The sequence below is a fragment of the Coregonus lavaretus genome (genome assembly GCF_964263955.1).
Source record: "Coregonus lavaretus genome assembly, chromosome: 19".
Classification (NCBI taxonomy): Eukaryota; Metazoa; Chordata; class Actinopteri; order Salmoniformes; family Salmonidae; genus Coregonus; species Coregonus lavaretus.
In genome coordinates this window covers 18122284-18145792 of record NC_140006.1, presented here as the reverse complement: position 1 = coordinate 18145792, position 23509 = coordinate 18122284, and the positions used below count along the sequence as shown (strand labels likewise).

At 40.5% G+C, this 23509-nt stretch overlaps 2 protein-coding genes across 4 annotated transcripts; both read left to right on the top strand.

Annotated features, from left to right (window-relative positions):
* Positions 1-932: 932 nt before the first annotated feature.
* LOC311146992 (E3 SUMO-protein ligase ZBED1-like) lies at positions 933-2334 on the top strand (the record flags this gene model as incomplete). The annotated part of the gene is made up of 4 exons (XM_084183592.1): positions 933-1233; positions 1556-1659; positions 1814-1892; positions 1985-2334. The coding sequence occupies 4 exons, from the start codon at positions 933-935 to the stop codon at positions 2332-2334; spliced, it is 834 nt and encodes a 277-aa protein (XP_084039718.1).
* A 1834-nt stretch (positions 2335-4168) lies between these two features.
* LOC311147231 (autophagy-related protein 9A-like) lies at positions 4169-19533 on the top strand. Of its 3 annotated transcripts, none has more exons than XM_084183893.1 (15): positions 4169-4245; positions 5400-5534; positions 8032-8077; positions 10442-10504; positions 10627-10797; positions 13087-13228; positions 13464-14212; positions 14568-14721; positions 15360-15539; positions 15851-16096; positions 16354-16595; positions 16821-16914; positions 18409-18496; positions 18638-18810; positions 19287-19533. In XM_084183893.1, the coding sequence occupies exons 2-14, from the start codon at positions 5426-5428 to the stop codon at positions 18790-18792; spliced, it is 2439 nt and encodes an 812-aa protein (XP_084040019.1). In that variant the 5' UTR covers positions 4169-4245; positions 5400-5425; the 3' UTR covers positions 18793-18810; positions 19287-19533. The 3 variants fall into 3 exon arrangements, with proteins under 3 accessions (XP_084040019.1, XP_084040017.1, XP_084040018.1); XM_084183891.1 differs by lacking the exon at positions 4169-4245 and adding an exon at positions 4609-4921; XM_084183892.1 differs by lacking the exon at positions 4169-4245 and adding an exon at positions 4638-4675.
* Positions 19534-23509: the final 3976 nt, after the last annotated feature.

Genomic DNA, 23509 nt, shown 5'->3' with positions numbered 1-23509 from the left:
CACTGCCTGTTCACCCCGCTATCATCCAGAAGGCGAGGTCAGTACAGGTGCATCAACATCAAAGCTGGGACCGAGAGAATGAAAAACAGCTTCTATCTCAAGGCCATCAGACTGTTAAATAGCCATCACTAGCACATTAGAGGCTGCTGCTGCCTATTGAAATCACTGGCCACTTTAAGAAATGGAACACTAGTCACTTTAATAATGTTTACATATCTTGCACTACTCATCTCATATGTATAAACTGCATTCTATTCTATAATGTTCTTCTGTATCTTAGTCCATGCCGCTCTGTCATTGCTTGTCCACATAGTATACAGTGAGGGAAAAAAGTATTTGATCCCCTGCTGATTTTGTACGTTTGCCCACTGAAAAAGACATGATCAGTCTATAATTTTAATGGTAGGTTTATTTGAACAGTGAGAGACAGAATAACAACAAAAAAATCCAGAAAAACGCATGTCAAAAATGTTATAAATTGATTTGCATTTTAATGAGGGAAATAAGTAAAAACTCTGCTAACCAGAGTTTTAAATGAAGCCCATACTGGTAAAAATATTGGCGCGTTACTGCGTGAAGCCTTTATGGAGTGGAAAATCTACGACAAGAATCCTGCCATCGTCACAGATAACGCCAGGAATATGATTGTGGCCGGTGCAGAAGCCCAGTTCAGTCCACACATTACCTGCTTCGCACATACACTCAACCTTGCCTCGCAGAAGGGTTTGGGGGTGGACCGTGCTTCCAGGTTGTTGGGGAAAGTGCGAAAAATTGTTGGATATTTTCACCGCAGCCCGATTGCATGTCACGCCCTACAGGAAAAACAAACTCTGATGGATTTACCAAAACATAAACTGATCCAAGACATAATCACCAGATGGAACAGTTCATTCGAAATGCTTGAACGTTTTTTGGAACAACAGCCAGCTATAATGGCAACTCTGATGTCCAAGGATCTACGAAAGGGGGTCACAGATGTAGGCACGATGAGTGAGAGTGATATTGCCAACATGGATGACATTGTTCAGTTGATGGGTCCTGTCAAAATGGCAACCACTGTGATGTGTGAAGAAGACCAGCCAACTCTCTCTGTAATTGCTCCTCTTCAAGCAAAACTGCTGAAACACCTACAGCCATGCGAAGACGACTCAACCCTGGTTGCAGAGATTAAGAGGGTGATGGCCAGTGACCTCTCCACACGCTACAGAGGCACCCAAGATGCTCTCAACATAGGTAATTAATTTGGAGTCTTAATTAAAATCAACTTGGTTAATATTTTAGGTTATTAGACTGTATTAATTTGTAAAATGCCACACCTTTGCGTTTTCAAGTTTGAATTTGAGTTGTTTTTTCATATGGAAAAGTAAACAAGATATCTGCAATACAATTCTTAGTTCATGGTGGCTTTACATCATCACTGTGCCACATTTCTTTTAAACATACTAAAGTTTAATCTTCTGATTATTTTGTGTATGAGGAGGTGGTCATCACTTGCAATTTCAGATCAACTTAATTTAATAATGCAATGAATGCAATATTCTTGTTCTTTAAACAGCATCAGCGTTGGACCCGCGATTTAAAGAACTGCCCTACCTGGAAAAAGAGGACAGAGAACAGGTCTACACAAAACTGGTTTTTGAGGCAGAAGTGTCCCACCAGGTAACTCTTCTCTCCTCTTTCCTCTGCTCTTTTCTCTTCTCCCCTTTCATTTGTCCTCTCTCAAATCTCATCTGTTCTTTATCTTCCTCTAAATTTATGTGTGCAGTATTACAGAGCAGAAATTTGAACAGTTCACACATTCTTACATCAATAGATGCAAGCAATGGGAAATCAGGAGGAAGACGAGGGAAGCTCAAGCACAAAGCTGTCAGGATTCAATGAAGAGACCACAGGTGTGTTTCATGTGATACCAATAAAAGATTGTTGTTGTTTTGTATTAATGAGAAACATGACTATATTTTGAAATATATTTCTTATATTGTAGCTCCAAATGAGTCACCTCCTTGTAAGAAGAAAGCCTTAGATGCGCTGTTTGGCGATTCCTTCACCCAAAGAGAAAGAAAATCCACAAGCGAGACAGCCAGAGCAGAGGTGTTAAAGTACCGAGCAAAAGATGCGTTGCCTTTGACTGAAAATGCCATGAAGTGGTGGAGATCTCAGGAGAAAGAGCTACCTGTACTTTCCACCCTTGCTAAACGGTACCTGTGCATTCCAGGCACCAGTGTGCCAGCAGAACAAGTTTTTAGTACTGCTGGCGACATAGTGAACGCACAGAGAAGTGTTCTGCAGCCAGATCATGTTGATCAGTTGATATTTTTGAAAAAACATCTGTAGTCATTGAAGAGTAGCCTAGTAGGTTACACTTGATCTTTTGTTGAATATTGTTTGTTTATTAAAATGAGAGTAGTAGCAGGTTCATCCACTGCTCATTCAACCTGAAGAAATGTTGGTTGCACTTTATTTTTGATATTAATACTGTATTTGTATTGTAATGTTGAAAAACTAAAGCAGAAGTAGCAGATAAACCTACTGTTAATTCAACCTGAAGAGATGTTGGTTGCACTTTATTTTTTATATTAATACTGTATTTGTATTGTAATGTTGAAAAACAAAAGCAGAAGTAGCAGGTAAACCTACTCTTTATTCAACCTGAAGAGATGTTGGTTGCACTTTATTTTTGATAGTAATATTGTAATATTTTTTTATGTTGAAAAACAAAAGCAGAAGTAGCAGGTAAACCTACTGTTAATTCAACCTGAAGAGATGTTGGTTGCACTTTATTTTTGATATTAATATTGTAATATTTTTATGTTGAAAAACAAAAGCAGAAGTAGCAGGTAAACCTACTGTTTAAATGTTGGTTGCACTTACTGTACTTTTATTGAAAATGTATTGAATATTGAAAATGAGATCAGACAATTTTAACTTCCTGTTAATTCAACCTAAAGTGTTGTTTGCACTTTATTCAAATAAAATGTGAATGCATTTGCCATTCATTGTTGTTTACTTGTTTATTTATATTCATAATTAATTGATACCTGATTCCATTACAAGAAACAGGAATCTAGGAAACTTCACCTGCACTGTCCAGTATCCAGGTATTTATTTCAGTCACACTGGTTGAATTTTTGGCTAAAAGGTTACTGAATCGATTTCAAGTCACTGAATCGTTTCGGATCGTATCGTTCTAAATGAACCAATATCGTCCTTGAATCGTATCGACAACCACGAATCGTGATACAAATCGAATCGTTGTTAAAACGAATCGTTACACCCCTAGTATGGATGTATCCAAATAAATGTCCGTAGAAAACAGCTTAAACAAATGCAAATGCAGATACTTTGCCGTTATTTTGGCAGCACTTTTTGAGGTGACTGTAAATTAGCCGTAGTTGGCTAGCTAGCGAGCAAGGGATCAGAACGTTGACAGACAGTATGGCAATGGAACATTTAGAACGAAAGACTGGGTCACGTCCATTGATACAGAACAAAAACACTGAATGACTGGGTCACGTCTCCAGCAACCCTAGATTTGTGTCGGGACTATATCTTGTAGAAGGATGAAATAGTATGAATAAATTAATAAAAATAAAAATGTTAATGAAAATATGTAAATCATTATTTGAATATGTTGGTAACCCCTTGTATAAAAGTGATAATGCCCTCGAAGGCGGTGTTTGGAGGATATATTGGCACGGTTTGTCGGCCCTCGACTTCTTCTCGGGCCTTACAACACCCGTGCCAATATGTCCTCCAAACACCCGCTTCTCGGGCATTATCACTTAAATGTACAGTAAACTGTACTATTTGTAGTGCGATCTTTATTGTGCAAGTTTGAGAAACATGGGCAACATGAGCTTGACTACTATGTGGTGGGCTTCTCATTACATGTATTGTTATGTGAAACAAAGAAGTTACAAGAGGCATGGGACACTTCTGGATGGTGGATTCCATTAACACCACTTTTTACTGTGAACAGTAAACGAAATTTAGAGGTGGACTAATTAATCTGGGGCGTATTCATTACGCCGATGACGTTGCAAACGTTTCTTAAACGGAAGCAAATTGAACGAAACGGGGAGGAACCTACCTGAATTTGTCCAATAGAAACTCTCGTTTTTTGCAAGTGTTTGGCTAACGATTAAATCCCTGATCAGCTGACTACCGGCATTAGTCGACCACCAAGTTGTCCTAACGTGGCTGTCTCCATAAATATTGTGGTGCTGACTCTATTAACGTTACAAAGTAAGTGAAACATGTTTTCACGGAAATTTAACAAAATGCAAAGAACTTGAGCGCTTAACTCAGAAGGGTACAACAGGGTTAGTTATGACAATCTTTGGGTACAAGGTGGAACAACATGCAGGCTGCTATAGCATCTCATTTACTGTATATGGCAATAATAAGAAAACATGCATTTTGGTCACGAAAAACAAATGTAAAAGGCTACAGCATAATTCTGGCCATAATTTCTTATTGCTAATTTTCTTGACCATCATTGGCAACGATTTTGTGTGTCATTAGTGAAAAGAAAAAGAGTGGAGAATAAAATACATCGTCTTGAGGAAGTGACGATCGTTAAAACCAAGTGACGTCAAATGGTGTTTTGTTGACGTTTGTTTGTGAAAGACAGAACAGTGGAAGCCCACCTCAAAGGATCTAGCTAGCTATCTAGGTAATCTACCCTAAATAGTTGTTATCAACCCTAAATGTCTATTAGTTATATATATAACATTGGGTATTCTAGCTAATAGCTCGACAAATAACGTAGAAATCCAGGCTACTTGAAATCACGAATCCAGCGAATGGTCCGAGAAGGGAACAATAGCTAGCTAGCCACATAGCTAACGTTACGTTAAGACAGTCAAGGATAAACGAGGGACGTTGGCTGACTGACTAGCCAGAAAATAAGCTGAGAGAGGTAAGAACAGTTAGCTAGCTACCTTGCTAGATAGCTAGCTACCTGCTGGTTTATTGCTTTGTTGGAGTTAGGTAACCATTCAACGTAACGTTATCTAGCTAACGTTAGCGTAATAGCTAACGTACAGTAGCTAGCTAGCAGTCCCTCTCACCTGTCTGATTTTGTTTTAACGAATGTTGTTAACTAGCTAGCTAGCAACTGCATAGAAAACCAAATATAACAGATATTCTAAAGCTAACGTTACCCTTGGTTATCTAACCCTCCAGTTGAATTTTGTTGACAGCTCATGTTGCTGTGAATTGTCTCACGCAGCCGACATGTAACGTTATGTAGAATATGCTCAATGCCGCTCTTTTCAATCAACATCACAATAACACTGTGTGTGTGTGTGTGTGTGTGTGTGTGTGTGTGTGTGTATGCATGTATGTATGTATGTATGTATGTATGTATGTGTGTGTTCCTAACTTGCCTGTTGGAGGAGGTACAGGGAGAATGTGAAGCACAATGGCCAACTTTGAAACCTACCAGGAGTACCAGCGGATTGAGGACATTGAGGAGGACTCACCTCATGGGGAGGAGGACCTATTAGTACATGTGCCAGAGGGCCTGAGAGGTACTGTACCGGTTATATTACATAACATATCTTCTCCTATCAGGGCTAGACATAACGCTGTCTTATGGTACAATATAATTTGGTGTGATAGTGATTTATTGTAATGACACAGTAATGACACGATTCCTATTTCCTATAAGCATTAGGGCTGGGAATTTCCAGGGACCTCACGATATGATATTATCACAATATTTAGGTGCCGATATGATATGCATTACGATTCTCACAATTCTATATGTATTGCGATTTCAATACTGTGATTTTATTGCGGTTCGATGTTCTAAACATATTGCTCACCATATACAGTATCTGCTGCAAAGGGACAAGAGAGCCATGACAAAACGAGTTTTGATCATTCGTGGAAATAAAAGTCCTGAAAACAAATTGGCTCCCTATTTAAAAAAAAAAAAATGGAGAACAAGCTATGAAGGAAAAATACTGGAGTTTAGTGCAGGTACAGCCAACCAGCACAAAAATAATATTGCAATATTGTCAAACGATATGATGTCTCATCAAAAATAATACCCTGATATGTAACTATCGATCCCCCCCCCATCACTAATAAGCACTTAAAGTGATGAAAATGATCAGAGAGGTTGAGGGTAGAGGAAAACAAACAAAATATAATTATTGTAAAATTGACTGTGTCCATAAAATGTATATAGTATGTATAAGCTGGAAGTAGAGGCCTAAGCATTGTTGTTCACTAGTTTACTCCAATTAGGGAAGGGGTGGTGGGGTTGGAAAGTAATAAGGGGAAATATATATTTTTAAAGGATATGTACAGTGAGGGAAAAAAGTATTTGATCCCCTGCTGATTTTGTACGTTTGCCCACTGACAAAGAAATGATCAGTCTATCATTTTAATGGTAGGTTTATTTGAACAGTGAGAGACAGAATAACAACAAAATGTTATAAATTGATTTGCATTTTAATGAGGGAAATAAGTATTTGACCCCCTCTCAATCAGAAAGATTTCTGGCTCCCGGGTGTCTTTTATACAGGTAACGAGCTGAGATTAGGAGCACACTCTTAAAATGGAAGAAACACAAAAGACCTGTCAATCTCCCTTGGCCTGGGGCTCCATGCAAGATCTCACCTCGTGGAGTTGCAATAATCATGAGAACGGTGAGGAATCAGCCCAGAACTACACGGGAGGATCTTGTCAATGATCTCAAGGCAGCTGGGACCATAGTCACCAAGAAAACAATTGGTAACACACTACGCCGTGAAGAACTGAAATCCTGCAGCGCCCGCAAGGTCCCCCTGCTTAAGAAAGCACATATACATGCCCGTCTGAAGTTTGCCAATGAACATCTGAATGATTCAGAGGAGAACTGGGTGAAAGTGTTGTGGTCAGATGAGACCAAAATCGAGCTCTTTGGCATCAACTCAACTCGCTGTGTTTGGAGGAGGAGGAATGCTGCCTATGACCCCAAGAACACCATCCCCACCGTCAAACATGGAGGTGGAAACATTATGCTTTGGGGGTGTTTTTCTGCTAAGGGGACAGGACAACTTCACCACATCAAAGGGACGATGGACGGGGCCATGTACCATCAAATCTTGGGTGAGAACGTCCTTCCCTCAGCCAGGGCATTGAAAAATGGGTCATGGATGGGTATTCCAGCATGACAATGACCCAAAACACACGGCCAAGGCAACAAAGGAGTGGCTCAAGAAGAAGCACATTAAGGTCCTGGAGTGGCCTAGCCAGTCTCCAGACCTTAATCCCATAGAAAATCCGTGGAGGGCGCTGAAGGTTCGAGTTAACAAACGTCAGCCTCGAAACCTTAATGATCTGCAAAGAGGAGTGGGACAAAATCCCTCCTGAGATGTGTGCAAACCTGGTGGCCAACTACAAGAAACGTCTGACCTCTGTGATTGCCAACAAGGGTTTTGCCACCAAGTACTAAGTCATGTTTTGCAGAGGGGTCAAAGACTTATTTCCCTCATTTAAAATGCAAATCAATTTATAACATTTTTGACATGTGTTTCTCTGGATTTTTTTGTTGTTATTCTGTCTCTCACTGTTCAAATAAACCTACCATTAAAAGTATAGACTGATCATGTCTTTGTCAGTGGGCAAATGTACAAAATCAGCAGAGGATCAAATACTTTTTTCCCTCACTGTATGTATACGTGTGTGTGTATATATATATATATATATATATATATATATATATATATATATATATATATATATATATATATATATATATATATATATATATATATATATATATATATATATAATGTATGTGCAAAAAAAAAAACATATGGGGGATTGGAAGTAATGCAGACAATTACATTGATGGAAGTTACAATATATCTGCAATATTAAAGCTGATCTACACCCTAAAAAAATTAAATAGAAAAAAAGCACTTAAAGTTGTTGTTTTCTTCAAATCATACCTGATTAAAACGGTTGTTGCTGTTTTGTTTAAAAAAAGTAATGGTTTCTTTTAATCTCTTTATTTCCACCCCTAATTTGCAGACTCATGGCACCATATCAAGAATCTGGACAACTTCTTCACAAGAATATCCTTTTAAGAAATGTTGGGATAAAAATGGTTCTCTGGCAATATATATACTGTAGCTTATTGGTTTGGTAAGAATAATTACTTTCAGGTTGATGTTTAAAATTGCGGCTTTATAATGTGTGTTTTTGTACTGTCACCTAATGATCTCATTTATAAAGAAGCAATTTCAGACACAGTATTTACATTTTAATCTAATTCAGACAGTACGATGTTGCAACGTATGATGCACAGTGACTTTAAATTAGACACTTGCCACAGGAGAATGACTTTCAATTATGTGTGTTCTTCCAGAACAAATGCTCTGTACTTTAATGATATTGATGCCAGACTGGTTCACTTCAAGTTGCTTATTTTTATTTTTTTAGGGGATGTGTTAAGTCTACTTAAAAAAAAACATACATGGTCGTTATTTGATTAACCATCAAAGGTTTCTTCAGAGTGATTGTTTTGTACAGTGCCTTGCAAAAGTATTCATCCCCCTTGGCGTTTTTCCTATTTTGTTGCATTACAACCTGTAATTTAAATGGATTTTTATTTGGATTTCATGTAATGGACATACACAAAATAGTCCAAATTGGTGAAGTGAAATGAAAAAAATAACTTGTTTCAAAAAATTCTAATAAATATCTGTCACATGATCTCAGTGTATATATACACCTGTTCTGAAAGGTCCTAGAGTCTGCAACACCACTAAGCAAGGGGCACCACCAAGCAAGCAGCACCATGATGACCAAGGAGCTCTCCAAACAGGTCAGGGACAAAGTGTGGAGAAGCACAGATCAGGGATGGGTTATGAAAAAATATCCTAAACTTTGAACAGCCGAGCATCATTAAATCCATTATTAAAAAATTGAAAGAATATGGCACCACAACAAACCTGTCGAGAGGGCCGGCCACCAAAACCCACGGACCAGGCAAGGAGGGCATTCATCAGAGAGGCAACAAAGAGACCAAAGATAACCCTGAAGGAGCTGCAAAGCTCCACAGCGGAGATTGGAGTATCTGTCCATAGGACCACTTTAAGCCATACACTCCACAGAGCTGGGCTTTACGGAATAGAGGCCAGAAAAGAAGCCATTGCTTAAAGAAAAAAAGAAGCAAACACGTTTGATGTTCGCCAAAAGGCATGTGGGAGACTCCCCAAACATGGATGAAGGTACTCTGGTCAGATGAGACTACAATTGAGCTTTTTGGCCATCAAGGAAAACGCTATGTCTGGCTCAAACCCAGCACCTCTCATCACCCCGAGAACACAATCCCCACAGTTAAGCATGGTGGTGGCAGCATCATGCTGTGGGGATGTTTTTCATTGGCAGGGACTGGGAAACTGGTCAGAATTGAAGGAATGAAGAATGGCGCTAAATACAGGGAAATTCTTGAGCGAAACCTGTTTCAGTCTTCCAGAGATTTGAGACTGGGACGGAGGTTCACCTTCCAGCAGGACAATGACCCTAAGCATACTGCTAAAGCAACACTCGAGTGGTTTAAGGGGAAACATTTAAATGTATTGGAATGGCCTAGTCAAAGCCCAGACCTCAATTCAATTGAGAATCTGTGGTATGATTTAAAGATTGCTGTACACCAGTGGAACCCATCCAACTTGAAGGAGCTGGAGCAGTTTTGCCTTGAAGAATGGGCAAAAATCCCAGTGGCTAGATGTGCCAAGCTTATAGAGACATACCCCAAGAGACTTGCAGCTGTAATTGCTGCAAAAGGTGCCTCTACAAAGACTTTGGGGGGGTGAATAGTTATGCACGCTCAAGTTTTCAGTTTTTTGGTCTTATTTCTTGTTTGTTTCACAATAAATAAATGCATCTTCAAAGTGGTAGGCATGTTGTGTAAATCAAATGATACAAACCCCCCCAAAAATCAATTTTAATTCCAGGTTGTAAGGCAACAAAATAGGAAAAAATGCCAAGGGGGTGAATATTTTCGCAAGGCTATGCCAACACTTAAAGGGAAATTCCACCACTTTTCAACCTCATTTTCATTATCCCCAGCACAATATCATTGTCTACATATGTCAAAATGCAGAAATTCTAAGTAAAAAAGTTCTATATGATGACATCATCAAAAGTTAAAACATTTAAAAAACTGTGATTTTGAAACAGAGATTTGCGGTGACGTGGAGAGAAAAAATACCCTCCCTCTGACTAGAAACTCAATGCAGGTTTTAAAAATTTGATGTCACAGTGAAGCATTTTTTGGACGTTTCTTATTATCTTTTTAACCACTGATCATAGAAAACGAATATGTAGACACCTCACATATGTAGACACTGGTATGGTGTTGGAGATAATGAATATGAGGTTATGAAGAGGAATTTCCCTTTAATACTGTTTTTCTTAACTTTAATTTCCACATCTATCAGTTCCATCAGAAGAATGGCTTTGCCTGTATGATGTTATCAGAGTTCTTTGAACTTTTGTAAGTATATCGATTTATTTACAATCCTCATGCTAATGTAAGATATGTTTTACTTTTAAGAAAATATTCAACATTTATATCTGCTAATGTTTAACCCCAACATCTCAAACTCCTTATTGCAGTCAGTTGCTGTTTGTGGTCACGTTCACAACATTCCTCTTCAACTGTGTGGAGTATGATATCCTGTTTGCCAATCGGGCAGTGAACCCCACAGGACCTGGCCAGAACCCCCTGGACAGAAACAAGGTCTCTCTGCCTGATGCCATCCTACCAAGCCAGCAGTGCACTGAGAGGTACGTCAATCAGTATTGTCTTAATATATATATTGGTAGATGGATGGATAGCCAGTATTCAGACCCCTTGACTTTTTCCACATGTCACGTTACAGCCTTATTCTAAAATTTATAAAAAATATTTTAAATAACTCTGTAATCTAGACACCACCCCAAAATGACAAAGCGAAAACAGGTTTTTAGGCATTTTTGCTAATTTATTTTTCAATACCGTCAATACCGTTGAAACTATTTCTTTGAATTTCTTTTATACATTTGAATATTTGTAGCTACTTTTTAAGTAAGTACCTGCAGTCAACTTGTGCAATACGTTAGGAGATAAAGAAGATCGCATTCTTCATTTCACCTGTCACATAATTTTTCATTATGAGCTTACCTGTAGTCCCCAGTCACGTTGTGTTTGAGACTGTATAAAATGTTTGCAATGCGCTCATAAGCATTTAGTTAGCATTCTCTATGGGATTTATACAGCCTAGCAACTACTGTACATTTTAACTGTTTATTTCAAAACACTAAATGAAGTGTAAAAAAAAAAAAGGATTCAGTTACGTATATATCCTACTATGATTATAGCCCTGCTGATTCACATAGCCTTCGCCTAAAACACTTGTAAACACTAGGCAAGTTGCAACACCACCAGCCTGTAGTGGATGACAGGTTCCTGGAGCAGGTTATTTGTGTATCTGTGTACTGTGTTCAGCGTAGTACCAGGGAAAACAATGTAATGGATAGTCCCTGCATGGTAAGACTCAGTAGCTGGAAGGAGTCACTGTGAAGTCTGGGCAGGCAGCCTGTGGACCACATGACACCCCCTAGTCCTGCAGCAAGACCCAGACCCCACCATCACCACAGCTAAATCTTTTTCCAAAATGGATAAACAAGCTAGCTTGTCTTTTGCAATATCGTTAAGCTGATTCTGCACTCAAACACTATCCTAGACACTACCCCCCCCCCCCCCTTTCCCTTCCCTAAAAACCTCAGTGACTGAATGGGTGTTTATATAGAAGATGATGACACACCACTGCTAGGAATTCTAACCCAGGAACAGCATGTCCCACCATTTAGAACTACTGACTTAGTCTGCTCTCCCATCCTCCCCCCAACTCCTCTCTGTTTCACCATTGAGTTGGTCTTAAAATGAAAGAGATGTCACACAAATCAGGAAGTAGCCTAACTTTGTCACAACGTTGTTTGTATTTGGTTTTTAATTTCAAAATTAAACTCCTGAATTTATGTTTATTCTCTTGAATATGTTTACCAGGATGGCTAGCTAGATCATGACCTGTGTGTGACTTGTTCTGTGTTTTGAAATGGGATACTTTACCAGCTGATTCTCAGCAATTCTCTGATACGCAGGAGAGACTACATTAGTAAGACATAACCAAGCCACAAACTGTAAACAGGAGTGCAGTATCCTAAGATACCTCTCAGTAGAGAATTTTAAGCCCGAGCCCTTCCCATGCAAGCGACGTTCAGGCCCTAACCTACCCAGGCCCGATTGCTTCTGCCAAATCCGTCCCTGCCCGAAATCAGAAATAACTTCCTCCGTTAGTAAATCCATTAGCTGCTCCTCTCTGTCTGTCGCTCGCTCCCTGCCTGGATGCATTCCGCTCATGGCGGCTCTGAGTCTGTGAGTATCCACAGCAACGGCTCCGCTCTGCTGCTCTGCTCAATGAAGAGACATGAGACAGCAGTTAGCTGTTAGCTACTTTTTGTCACTCTAAACACTCTAAACTTATTTTTTGCGATATGATCTCTCCTGTTTTATATTTGACGAGGTTGAAGCACTTCTGACACCATGTTATGATCTTAGTTAGATATGACTGTACTGCGCAGCAGAGCAAGCACAAATGGCTCAGCTTCAAAATGTTAGTGATCAATTTAGTGATACCTGAGCCCTGCCCGTACCCTAGTTATTGATGAAAAACATGCCCTACCTGGCCCTAACCCATCGGGCTCGGGTCGAGTAGCAGAGCTCTACCTCTCAGGCCCCACAACATGCATTACAACATGTGGTTGGTTAAAGCAACAGATTTATAAGGCTCCTTTACTCTCATTCGTAGATGGTTATTTTGGTCATACATCAATGGTGAAAATGAATGATTTTGACCTGCTCTTTATGCAGCCGATGGATGGCTCGTACCATCTTCCCACACCTATCTATACAGATTCACAAACACATGCATTTTCCACTACATGGAATGAACCGCTAATGTCAAACAAGGACCAGAAACATGAATCGTAAACATGTGTTTTTCCCCCTTTGTCATCCCTTCTTGTCCTCTGTAGGATCCAGGAGAACCGTTGGATCATTTTCCTGCTCATCATGGCAGCCATCTTCTGGGTCTACCGGATGATCAAGGTCTTCTGCAACATCCTCCGCTACTGGGAGATCCGACAGTTCTACATCAAAGCACTAAAGATCAGAATGGTAAGGCGTGATCCTACAGTCTCACGAAACTCTGGTCTGCCAATTGTTTCAAGGTAGTTTTAGCAACTGTTTTAGCAACATAAGATTGCTTGGATTACAATGGTTTCAAAAGACGTCAAGAAAAATGTTTGTCGTCATGAGGGACTCGCTTACACACGAGTCCCTCATATCAAGGTGTCCCTCATCACGGTACAGTCTCTGAACACCTTTGACCTCTGCCCTTTCGCCATTCCAGGACGAGCTGTGTAACTTCACATGGCAGGAGGTGCAGGACCGTCTGATCAGCCTGCAGCGGGAGCAGCAGATGTGCATCCACAAGAAGGAGCTAACTGAGCTGGACATCTACCACCGCATCCTGCGCTTCAAGAACTACATGGTGGCCATGGTCAATAAGTCCCTGTTACCTGTACAGCTTCAGCTCCCCCTGTTGGGCAATCTGGTGTTCCTCACCCAGGGCCTCAAGTACAACTTTGAGCTGATTCTCTTCTGGGGTCCGGGGTCGCTTTTCCAGAACAAATGGAACCTGCACCCCAAGTACAAGCGTGCAGGGAACCGCCTGGAGCTGGCCCAGCAACTGAGCCGGGTCATTCTTCTGATGGGCGTGGCCAACCTGCTGCTCTGCCCCTTCATCCTCGTGTGGCAGGTGCTCTACGCCTTCTTCAGCTACACCGAGGTCATCAGGAGGGAGCCGGGGAGTCTGGGAGCACGCCGCTGGTCCCTGTACGGCCGCCTCTACCTGCGCCACTTCAACGAACTGGACCACGAGCTGCACGGCAGGCTGGGCCGCGGCTACAAGCCCACCTCCAAGTACATGAACTCGTTCACCTCACCGCTGCTGACCGTGCTGGCCAAGAACGTGGCATTTTTCTCGGGCTCGGTGCTGGCCGTGCTCATCGCGCTGACCGTGTACGACGAGGACGTTTTGACCGTGCAGCATATCCTGACCGCCATCACCGTGCTGGGAGTGGTCATCACCATCACCAGGTGAGCGAGGGGACAACATGGCTTCCACAGGGGGAATGGTGACCTCTCAGGATGATCTTGTAGTGATTTGTGGCTGGGTTTCATTCAAAGATGTCGTTCCTTCCCGCTTCCCATTGCAGATGAGTTGGTATGGAACAGCTCAACCTAGTTTCCACGATATTGTTGCCACCCCACCAATTCTAACCCCATCAATTCTTACCGATCCGTCAAGGAATGAGCGAGGGGGTAGAAGGGAGGAATGTCTTTCTATAAAGAAATTCAGCCTATGTTAAACCCACAGACATACCAGTCCATGATCCAGATCTAATGTGTTGTGTGAAATAGAGATGACGTATGTGTGAATATGCCCTCATAGGTCATTCATCCCAGACGAACACATGGTGTGGTGCCCGGAGCAGCTGCTGCAGTGTGTGCTTGCTCACATCCACTACATGCCAGACCACTGGAGGAACAACGCCAACAAGAGCGAGACCCGGGACGAGGTGGCACAGCTGTTTCAGTACAAAGCGGTGGGTGAGACGGGCCAGACAGTAAATAGAGACGGCTTATTGGCTGCGCCTTAGATGGAAAGGAACTTCTGAACTATATATGGCTTAATGACATACGGTCTGAGATTAAAATGTTCTTGTAACAGACATGTAAGGGCTCCCCAAGACTTGCTCAATACGTAAACAAGTGCTTTAATTGTAAGTAGTTATTGATATACACTCCAATTCATATGACTTCACCATAATATGACACTTCCCACACAGGAACGAATTGATGTTACGGCACTTTAAACATTTATTTGGGTGACACAATGTAAAGTAGTCAGACTTGAGATCCGAGTGCTTAACTGTTCTTGCAACTCTCTCATTGACATCAATGAATGGCGTCGCAGGTTATATGCTAGCAGATACCCATAGACTTCCAGTCATTCCACTATTGCTAGTTAGCATTGGCTCGCGAAACTACCTCCAACTTCCTTCATGCTGGACACAGAGACATAAAAATGGTATCCACGAGTTCATCTGACTCTGAGGAAGTAGATAAATGGCATCATTACCAAAATCCCGAAGTATCCCTTTAAGCGTGCAGATCTGAACATATCTTCCCAATATGAATCCCCTTCTAGTATAACTCACCAGTGTTCTGTCTGTCTGTTTAGGTGTTCATCCTGGAGGAACTGCTGAGCCCCATTGTCACGCCCTTCATCCTCATCTTCCTCCTGAGGAACAAGTCCCTGGAGATCATCGACTTCTTCAGGAACTTCACCGTTGAGGTGGTCGGGGTCGGCGACATCTGCTCCTTCGCACAGATGGACATCCGTCGCCACGGAAACCCACTGGTGAGTTCAGGTCGTCTCTGCTGCTTTCCGTTCAGTCATTTAGGATATTTACTGTATTAGGAAAGATGTATCGTGTCATTATTACAAAAGCATTTGTTATTTTGCTTGTTGAAATGAGAGACTAATACTGTTAATTTTCAGATATCGCCAAGTTATCAATCATACTGTACATGTTATTACAAATCAGTTTTCAGTTCATGTGTGTGTTGTTGTTGTCCTGATATTAGTGACTACTTATGCATAATGGCGTTAATGCATATTTTTGTTGGGCAAAGTTCCTGTGAGTGATGTAGAACCTGTTGTCTTTACAGTGGATGTCAGAGGGCCAGACAGAGGCGTCTGTGTACCAGCAGGCTGAGAACGGCAAAACTGAACTGTCCCTGATGCACTTCACCATCAAGAACCCCCGCTGGCAGCCCCCCCAGGAGAGCTCAGTGTTCATCAGCCATCTGAAGGAGAAGGTGCACCAGGACGCTCAGGGAGGACCCCCCACCCAGCTGCTGCTCTCTGAGGCCCCGCTCTGCTCCTCACTGCTCTCCAACGAGTCCGGCAACGCAGTGAGTGACTAACTCCCAACCACTCCCCAATCCCCAGCCAGACAATTCATAGTCAGTCACAGTTAGTACACAGGAAGATATTTGCCTCAACACTCTGTAACAGCACCCCTACTCTAACATTCAAACGGTTTCATCCAACAATGATTGTAATTTCTCAAAGATTTTTATTTAGTATTGGTTTACATTATGTTGTGTTATATTTGTCAGTTTGCTTGTATACTGTCCTCTGTATCTCTGGGTTATGTTTTCCTGTCCAGCCTGACAACCTATTGGCCAGTGTCCTGGCCCACCCTGTTCTGACCGCGTCAGGCCTATCCGGCCGAGACCGCTGCTTCGTTCCTCCCAGCACGGCTGCCTCTGCCGCCGCCAGCGTCCTGTCCTCGCTGTCCATCTCCCACTCCCAGCTCCCCAACGCCAGCCGATCCCACTCGCATGTTCTCCTGCCCTCCATCCACCCCGACAGCACCATGTACCGCAGCGACCGCACCGGCATCGACAGGTAGGTAGACAGACGCCACGCTCTGCAAACATACTCCACAACACACACTGTTGTTTAGGTTCATCCATAACACAAAAGTGTTGATTGATTAGAGACTTGCATGCCAAAAGTGTGTTATTGATTGATATTGAGGTTAGTTGAAAGTGGGTGGATGAAGTGATGAATAACAGTGTATTTAGATGTTTTTTTAGGCTTGCTGATAATAGGTCGTTTTTATTTTCTCAGCATGTCAGCCAGTGACTCTCGGATCAAGAGCACTACAATGCTTTCAGAGTTTGCCTCGGCCGAGATGAGTCTCCATGCTATTTACATGCATGAGGTAGGTAACCTCAAAGGGATGGCCTCAAGGTCCTTCTGTTTATTTAACTGTGACGCTAGGGCTGTCCCCGACTAAAACCAATCTTGGTCGACCAATAGTCGTCTGTTCTTTCAACCAATCGACTGGTCGAAATTTTAAGAAGTGTATTTTTCCATATATAGACACACCCTATGTGTTTTAATAAAATCAACTATATGTAGGCTACTGAGCTTGTCTGATGCTTTAAGCACACTGTGTTTAAATAATTAAGACACAGAAATGACACGAGTGAGCCAGAGATCAAGATAGCCTAAGCAGAAGAAAAAAACATGTTCCCTTGACCACCACCTCCCGCCGCTGCTGCTGGCCTTCGCAGATTGTGCCATTACGCTCCCGAAGTTGCCAGTAATAGGGTATACCAGGGGTTGGCAACCTTTTCTATTTCGAGTGCCAAGTTATCTTCCCATTTCTACCGATCTGCGTGCCAGTTATGATTTTCATATGCACATTTTCATGGAACAGTTTCATTTATTTTATAGTAAAGTCGTCATATCTCAAAATCATTGTCATGTGATTAAAAAATATATATATCTAAATGGAAATTATACAAATCTAAAAGTAACTTCTATTGCCATTGCCAACTATGTAAAAATAGCATACATAACGCCAACGAATAAAAACATTGCAGCCTGCAGGTAGAAAATATCATAATAAATATAAATCACAATGACTACGCATGGCCTGTCTGCAAGGAACTTGAAACATTGTATCAACTATCAACTTGGTCCAGCCCAAAGCTTGCCCTAACAAACATGCAACATTGTATAAAATATTCTGGACCCTCAGAGTTTCATGAGCCAGTGAGCTCCGGACAGACACCGCTGTAGGCTATTTGCGCAAGGGATAATAAGTAATCAGGTAGGGCTATTTTATGAAGTTTCCACCAGATCAGAACATGACATTTTTTTCTCCCTTTCACCCTGAGTGGTTATCGAAAGGGAGAGAGCTGGAAATATTTTTCAAATATGCTACATTGAGGAACTACTGTCATTCTCAATGGATGTAAAAACAGACTTCATTTACTTGCTGTTTGAGGTGAAGAAAAAATTACTTTGAGAAGCTCCACAGCTCATTAGTGGTGGTGAGTTAAGACAATCAGAAATACTATCAGATCCCCAAATGGGCACATGTATAAGCCTACATTTGCGCGCGGGCCAGGTAGCCTAGGCCTACTTCTATGCGTAATCAGGTGTGCATCCTTACTCAACATTGACAGGAGTGGTCCAAAATAAACACTGAATATATTGACAACACGTAAATGGAATGAAATAAACCAAAACTTGTTTCTCACAAGTGTAGCCTAAGTTGTGCGCTCTGCAAACAACGTCTCCACTCCAACAGTGAGAACTGTAAAATACTATAATAATTATATATTGAATTCATTAACAGAAGTTACGGTAACCAAACAAACATCGAAGTTTGGTGTGTGTGAAGCATGTCCTTCTCTGTCCCTAGGTCCATCAACAGAGCTCGCTCCCCCACCAGAGGACATCAGGCCAGTGGCAGAACCCAATGCCAATGAGAGATTTAATCAGCAACACTGGTACGTAACAAATCATTCATCTGTTTTACTTAGGATCTTGGCTAAAGTCAGATGGAGCATGTTTGGTAGTTGGTTTAGTTTTAGCTTATGACATCCAGTTGACTAACTGTCTATGCGCCGACCCTCTATCTATGCAATCAGGTTTGCAGACGCACAGCGGCCACACAGCAGTCAACTTGTCTAGTATGCCCACCCCGCTGCGAGGCTGGATGGAGGAAGAGGAGGAGGATGCAGAGGAAGAGGAAGTCCTCAACAGGGGGTCGACTCCTAAACAGGACTCCAGGAGTAGCTGTTGAAGTGCCTTAAATAAAGGGGTGTGTTCCATCTTACCTCTATTTCCTACACACAGACACTCCTCCCTAACCTATAGGCTAATATTGTCGGGAAATGTTATTCTATCTAGTACTACTGTTTTTGCTTTTCTTAAGTGAGCAATAGGTAGAAATAGCTCTGCCATTTCCTGGTTTCTAAAATGTTCGCGTGATTGTGTGACACAACAAGCAGACTGCTGTGAAATATCTTTATAACCAGTAATAACACAAAATATTGTAGTTTTCAGCTGTTTGAAGCTGAAAACTGAAAGTAAAAAGAAGCAAAAAAGAAACTTACAGAGGGGAAGCATAGAAATATTGCACATAGAATGGATCTACTGCTTATCAGACTTGCTTTCAATGAGAATGACATATCTATAACTAATTTCTATCTGAAATGTTGGGTCATACACACAACTACATAATGGACCTTAAAAAAAGGTGTGTGGCTGATTGGCTTTTCTCCTCTTCTTTTTCAGTGTTTACACTCCTTTCTCGATGAACATTGTGGCCTTAGATGATCTTTTTGGAGAGTATTATGACATCACATAACACAATGCGGGCAGTTGGGAGACCTCATTGGATAACCATTGTCTCTGTCTCCACCCCCCTCCATGCCTCTCCTCCTATCACATCAGGAGTTGTGGCGTCAGGGAAACTGACCATATGTCTTCCATCCCTCTCGCCATGTCATAATTTTGTTATAAAATGTATAAATATCGCTCATAGAGGACTGGAGTCTATGTGTGTTTGTGTGAGTGTGAGAGAGCGTTGTGTGTTTGTGTGTGTGTGTTTAGAACTCGGGGAAAGGGTGGCATGCACAGCCAGGATACTTCCAGGGCAGGTTTGAGCATGGTACGTAGCAACACCTGTCACACTTTTGTTGCGTTTCTTTGTGTTTCTTTTTAAACGTTTTATTTGTGCATCTGGGAGGTTTACAATGCGGGTCTGGGTTCACTTTCTCATGGTGGAAATGGTGTCTTACCTGGTGCTGAAGAGACTATGGAGTGAAGGTGTATCTTACTAGCTGCCTGACCATTCTCACTATATGAGGAAAGTTGAGGGCAAAATTATACATTGGCGTGTTTGGCCCTTACGTATAATTGCTTGTAATTTGTAAATACACTTTAGCGTCTTACCTCTATATGAATATTACAATTTTGTTCTGGCACTTTCAATGCTTGGGGAAGATGAGAAGTACTGAAGTGACATGAAGTAGACTGCAACTATACTACTACTACTACTAAGGTCACCAATAGGACCCTACAAGAAAACCTGACAAAAGTCTACAGATGGACTAGATTAATTAACCACATTTCTAAACTGGACATAATCTAATTGAAAGCTGCTGTCTATGACTTTAATGGGCCTAATACCATGTTTTTCTTCAGTATTAAGTTATTTTTCTTCTTTTAAAGTCTTGGTTGACTCTCTAAAACAGGATTCAACAGGTAATAACTTGATTATTCTGTATCAAAGTATTGCAAATGTTCAATCTCCACTGGCAACAGAGATGTATTACTTGACAAACGCATGTAAATCAAGATTACATATTTGCCCAGGCAGTAACTGCATTGTGGGTAGCTATGAGAATAGGCAATGCAGTCGCATATAATGTACAGTAAATCATTAAGTGTTGTTGATTTTGCATGGACTGCTCAACATTTTGTTCACGGAACACTTCCCCCAATGTACACACAAGAAGTGAACTTTTTATTATAAGGGCTGTTCCTAACATTTTGCAATTACAGCAGTTGGAGTTTGTGGTTTTACTTTATTCATAAATTAATCCTATGTCAGTATTTTCTTTCCTTTTCTCAGAGAACAGCCTAAGATGTCATTTTAAATAAGATAATTCTCCCTTTATTGTCCCAAATATTTAAAGTAACCTTCCAGATTTCAATGAAATATGACCTATAATTTATTTATTAATTCAATCATTCATTACAATATGAGTGAAATAGTAATTAAGTATGTTAAAAAGCAGCTTTTCTGTGTTGGAATGGTATGGGCGTACCCCAACAGAATGATTTGGGCGCGTACCGGTCATTAAAAATAATCATGCGAGCAGACCGCTGATTGGCCAGCTCAGCCAACGAGCCAACATGACATCATATTATATGAGGAAATTGCAAGCATTTTTTAAATGGTCTGTTTGAGATACAAGTTTGATGTGGGCTTTTTGAAGTCTTTTTTTCTCCAATTTATGTTTTGGCCACAAATACAAGTATAGTACGAGTCAACAACATTATTTGGGTTTGAGTTAACAGAATATAAACTTTTAAAAGTGAGATATTCACTGGACAGTTACTTTAAGTTATTTATATCTTTAGTATTTAATATATTTCATTTAGTATTTATTGGTTTCCTTAAATTAATCTTTATAGTAAATAAATGAATACCAAATATGATTGGGATCTAACGTTAGTAATAAGTCTTAAAGGTGGCCCATGTAAAACTAACTTATTTTCCTGAATGTATGTCTCATGCATCATTGAACAAAACTGATTTTCTGAACCTTTGTTTGTTTTTTATTCGTTTGTTTTGCCTTTGACAAACATTTTTGGATATGCAACTTCGAAATTAAACAATCCTTTGTGTGTGCTTTAGCACCACTTAGTGGTTTAATCAGTACAGTACAACTCAAAGGAAAGCAAACTTCTCTGCATGTAAATGCTGAATGTAACCCATCCATCACCCCTAGAAATGTATCCTTGTTACTGTAGCCAGAACTGCTTATTGAAACATTACACAAAAGCTCTGTCACTGCTATCTATGCCCCACTGATCCAATAACCTAGATCACACATATATATGTATATCTCTGTATCCTCCACTACTGTAAGACTTTAGAGAGCACAGATGTTTGATGACTCTTTTCTTCATTTTGTTTTCTTTATGTGTGTTTTGAAGGGGTTTGAGTGTAGACATCAGTCTAACTATGCTTAGCTAACATTGATTCAAAAGTTTTGCTCTGACTGAAAATACATTTTAGATTGAGACCTCGGCTCTACAGTATCTAAGGGTCAGTGAGTGGAACTCCCATCCTGAGTGGCCTCTCTCACAGTATGTATAATGTGCGTATAGCATCACCATGTGTAGTATTGTTATCGTCCACACTGTGGGCCTATCACAGACCTGGTTGTTGTTACCTCTGGTCAATAAAAGTTCAGCCAGTAGGGGAAATGTCTGTAAATGTTTTTAGTAACATTTTAGGACTAGTCAATTCTACATTTGGAATGGCTGTTGGTGTTCCATTTGTCATTACTGATGTAATGAGTTTTAGTTGTGGAGACATGGTAGTTCATGTGTCTTGCCAGTTTCCATAGCTAGATCTCACTGCCTCACATCTCTTCATTATTTTTTAGCTTTATTTTGAGCAGTGCCTTAGGGTTAGCATTAGTTCCTTATTAGAAACCATTGTATGTAAACCTTCAGATCTAATTTTACTTTGTATTTTAGCAGCACATAATGTACAGTATTTATTTATTTTGGCAGGTTGGTCATGTTTTGGCATCAAATATACAGTGGGAATTGTATTCTAATATTGTGGATGAGGCTTGTGTATCATCAACTACAACAGACTGATATTTTACATCAAAGTAGTCAAATCACTTTCACCTGATCAACGTTTTTGTTTTGCACTGTCTGCCTTCCCGATCCAAAAGAAGCCGTTGGGGAGGGGAATGTTCTATACCATTTTCAATGATGTTGAATTATTATTCAATCATATCCTTGAGTCTCCCCACTCAATATCATTGCTTCTTATCCACTACAAACCAGTAAAAATATATATATATTTTGACTGGTACAAGGTGCTACGTTTTCATATTCTAGTGTTGAATAGTGTGAGGCATCTTGTTGTTTTCTTTGTTACTTAGGTTTTTTTCTTTTGTTAATTTAAGAAACACTAGCTGAGAAGAAACCATGCCAAAATAACTTGTTTTCAGCACAGCTTTATCATACACATTTTATTTGTTTTCTGTAACTGAATAGAGGCAAAGGAATTCTTATTTCATGTGTATTTAATCATTGAAGTGTGTCCCAAGATGTAATGTACTTGATTTGAAATAAAAAATGTAAATACATTCTATTCTATTCATTTATTGAGTTGGAAATGTTTTCATTGGCAAAAACTTTCCAAATGGAATTCTTAAACTGCCATGAAACATGAAATAAATACGCATTGCACAGATATTGAATAAGTTAATCTTATTTTGCAGTTTATTAGTGTGATAACTACCAGTGGTGACTTTAGCATGTAAATCTTGGTGGGGCAAACACTTTTTGGGGGGGATGCATGCCAGCAAAGCCACTACACAACACTAAACAATACATCAATTGCACTATAACTGTGACAAACGGCGCACACAAACTGTTAGGGCCTACATAAAGCTGTCCCAATAGCAGTCCCAACACCTTACCACTGCTACACCTGGCTATCAGCAGAGCCTTGTCTGACAGCGAAACAGTTCTTTCAGCCTCATTTACTGCCATAAATTTGTCTGACTTGCTTAAACAATGTGGTTTCTACTGACAATTGAGATGTACAAACTATGGCTTAAGGGGACGACGAGTGGATAAGAGGCAATTCATAATTTCGATTAAGACATTAAATGAGCGAGCTAGGACGGACTAGCTAGGACATAACTATTTGTTCAGCACGACAGAATTCAGAACATGGGCCGTTCTTACAGTGTTCT

Excerpts from the sequence above, each read along its gene's own strand:
- LOC311147231 (XM_084183893.1), top strand. The coding sequence starts at position 5,426 with ATGGCCAACTTTGAAACCTACCAGGAGTACCAGCGGATTGAGGACATT. Across the intron at positions 5,535-8,031 it reads TGTGCCAGAGGGCCTGAGAG|ACTCATGGCACCATATCAAG; the intron begins GTACTGTACCGG and ends CCTAATTTGCAG. Across the intron at positions 16,097-16,353 it reads CCAACGAGTCCGGCAACGCA|CCTGACAACCTATTGGCCAG; the intron begins GTGAGTGACTAA and ends TTTCCTGTCCAG.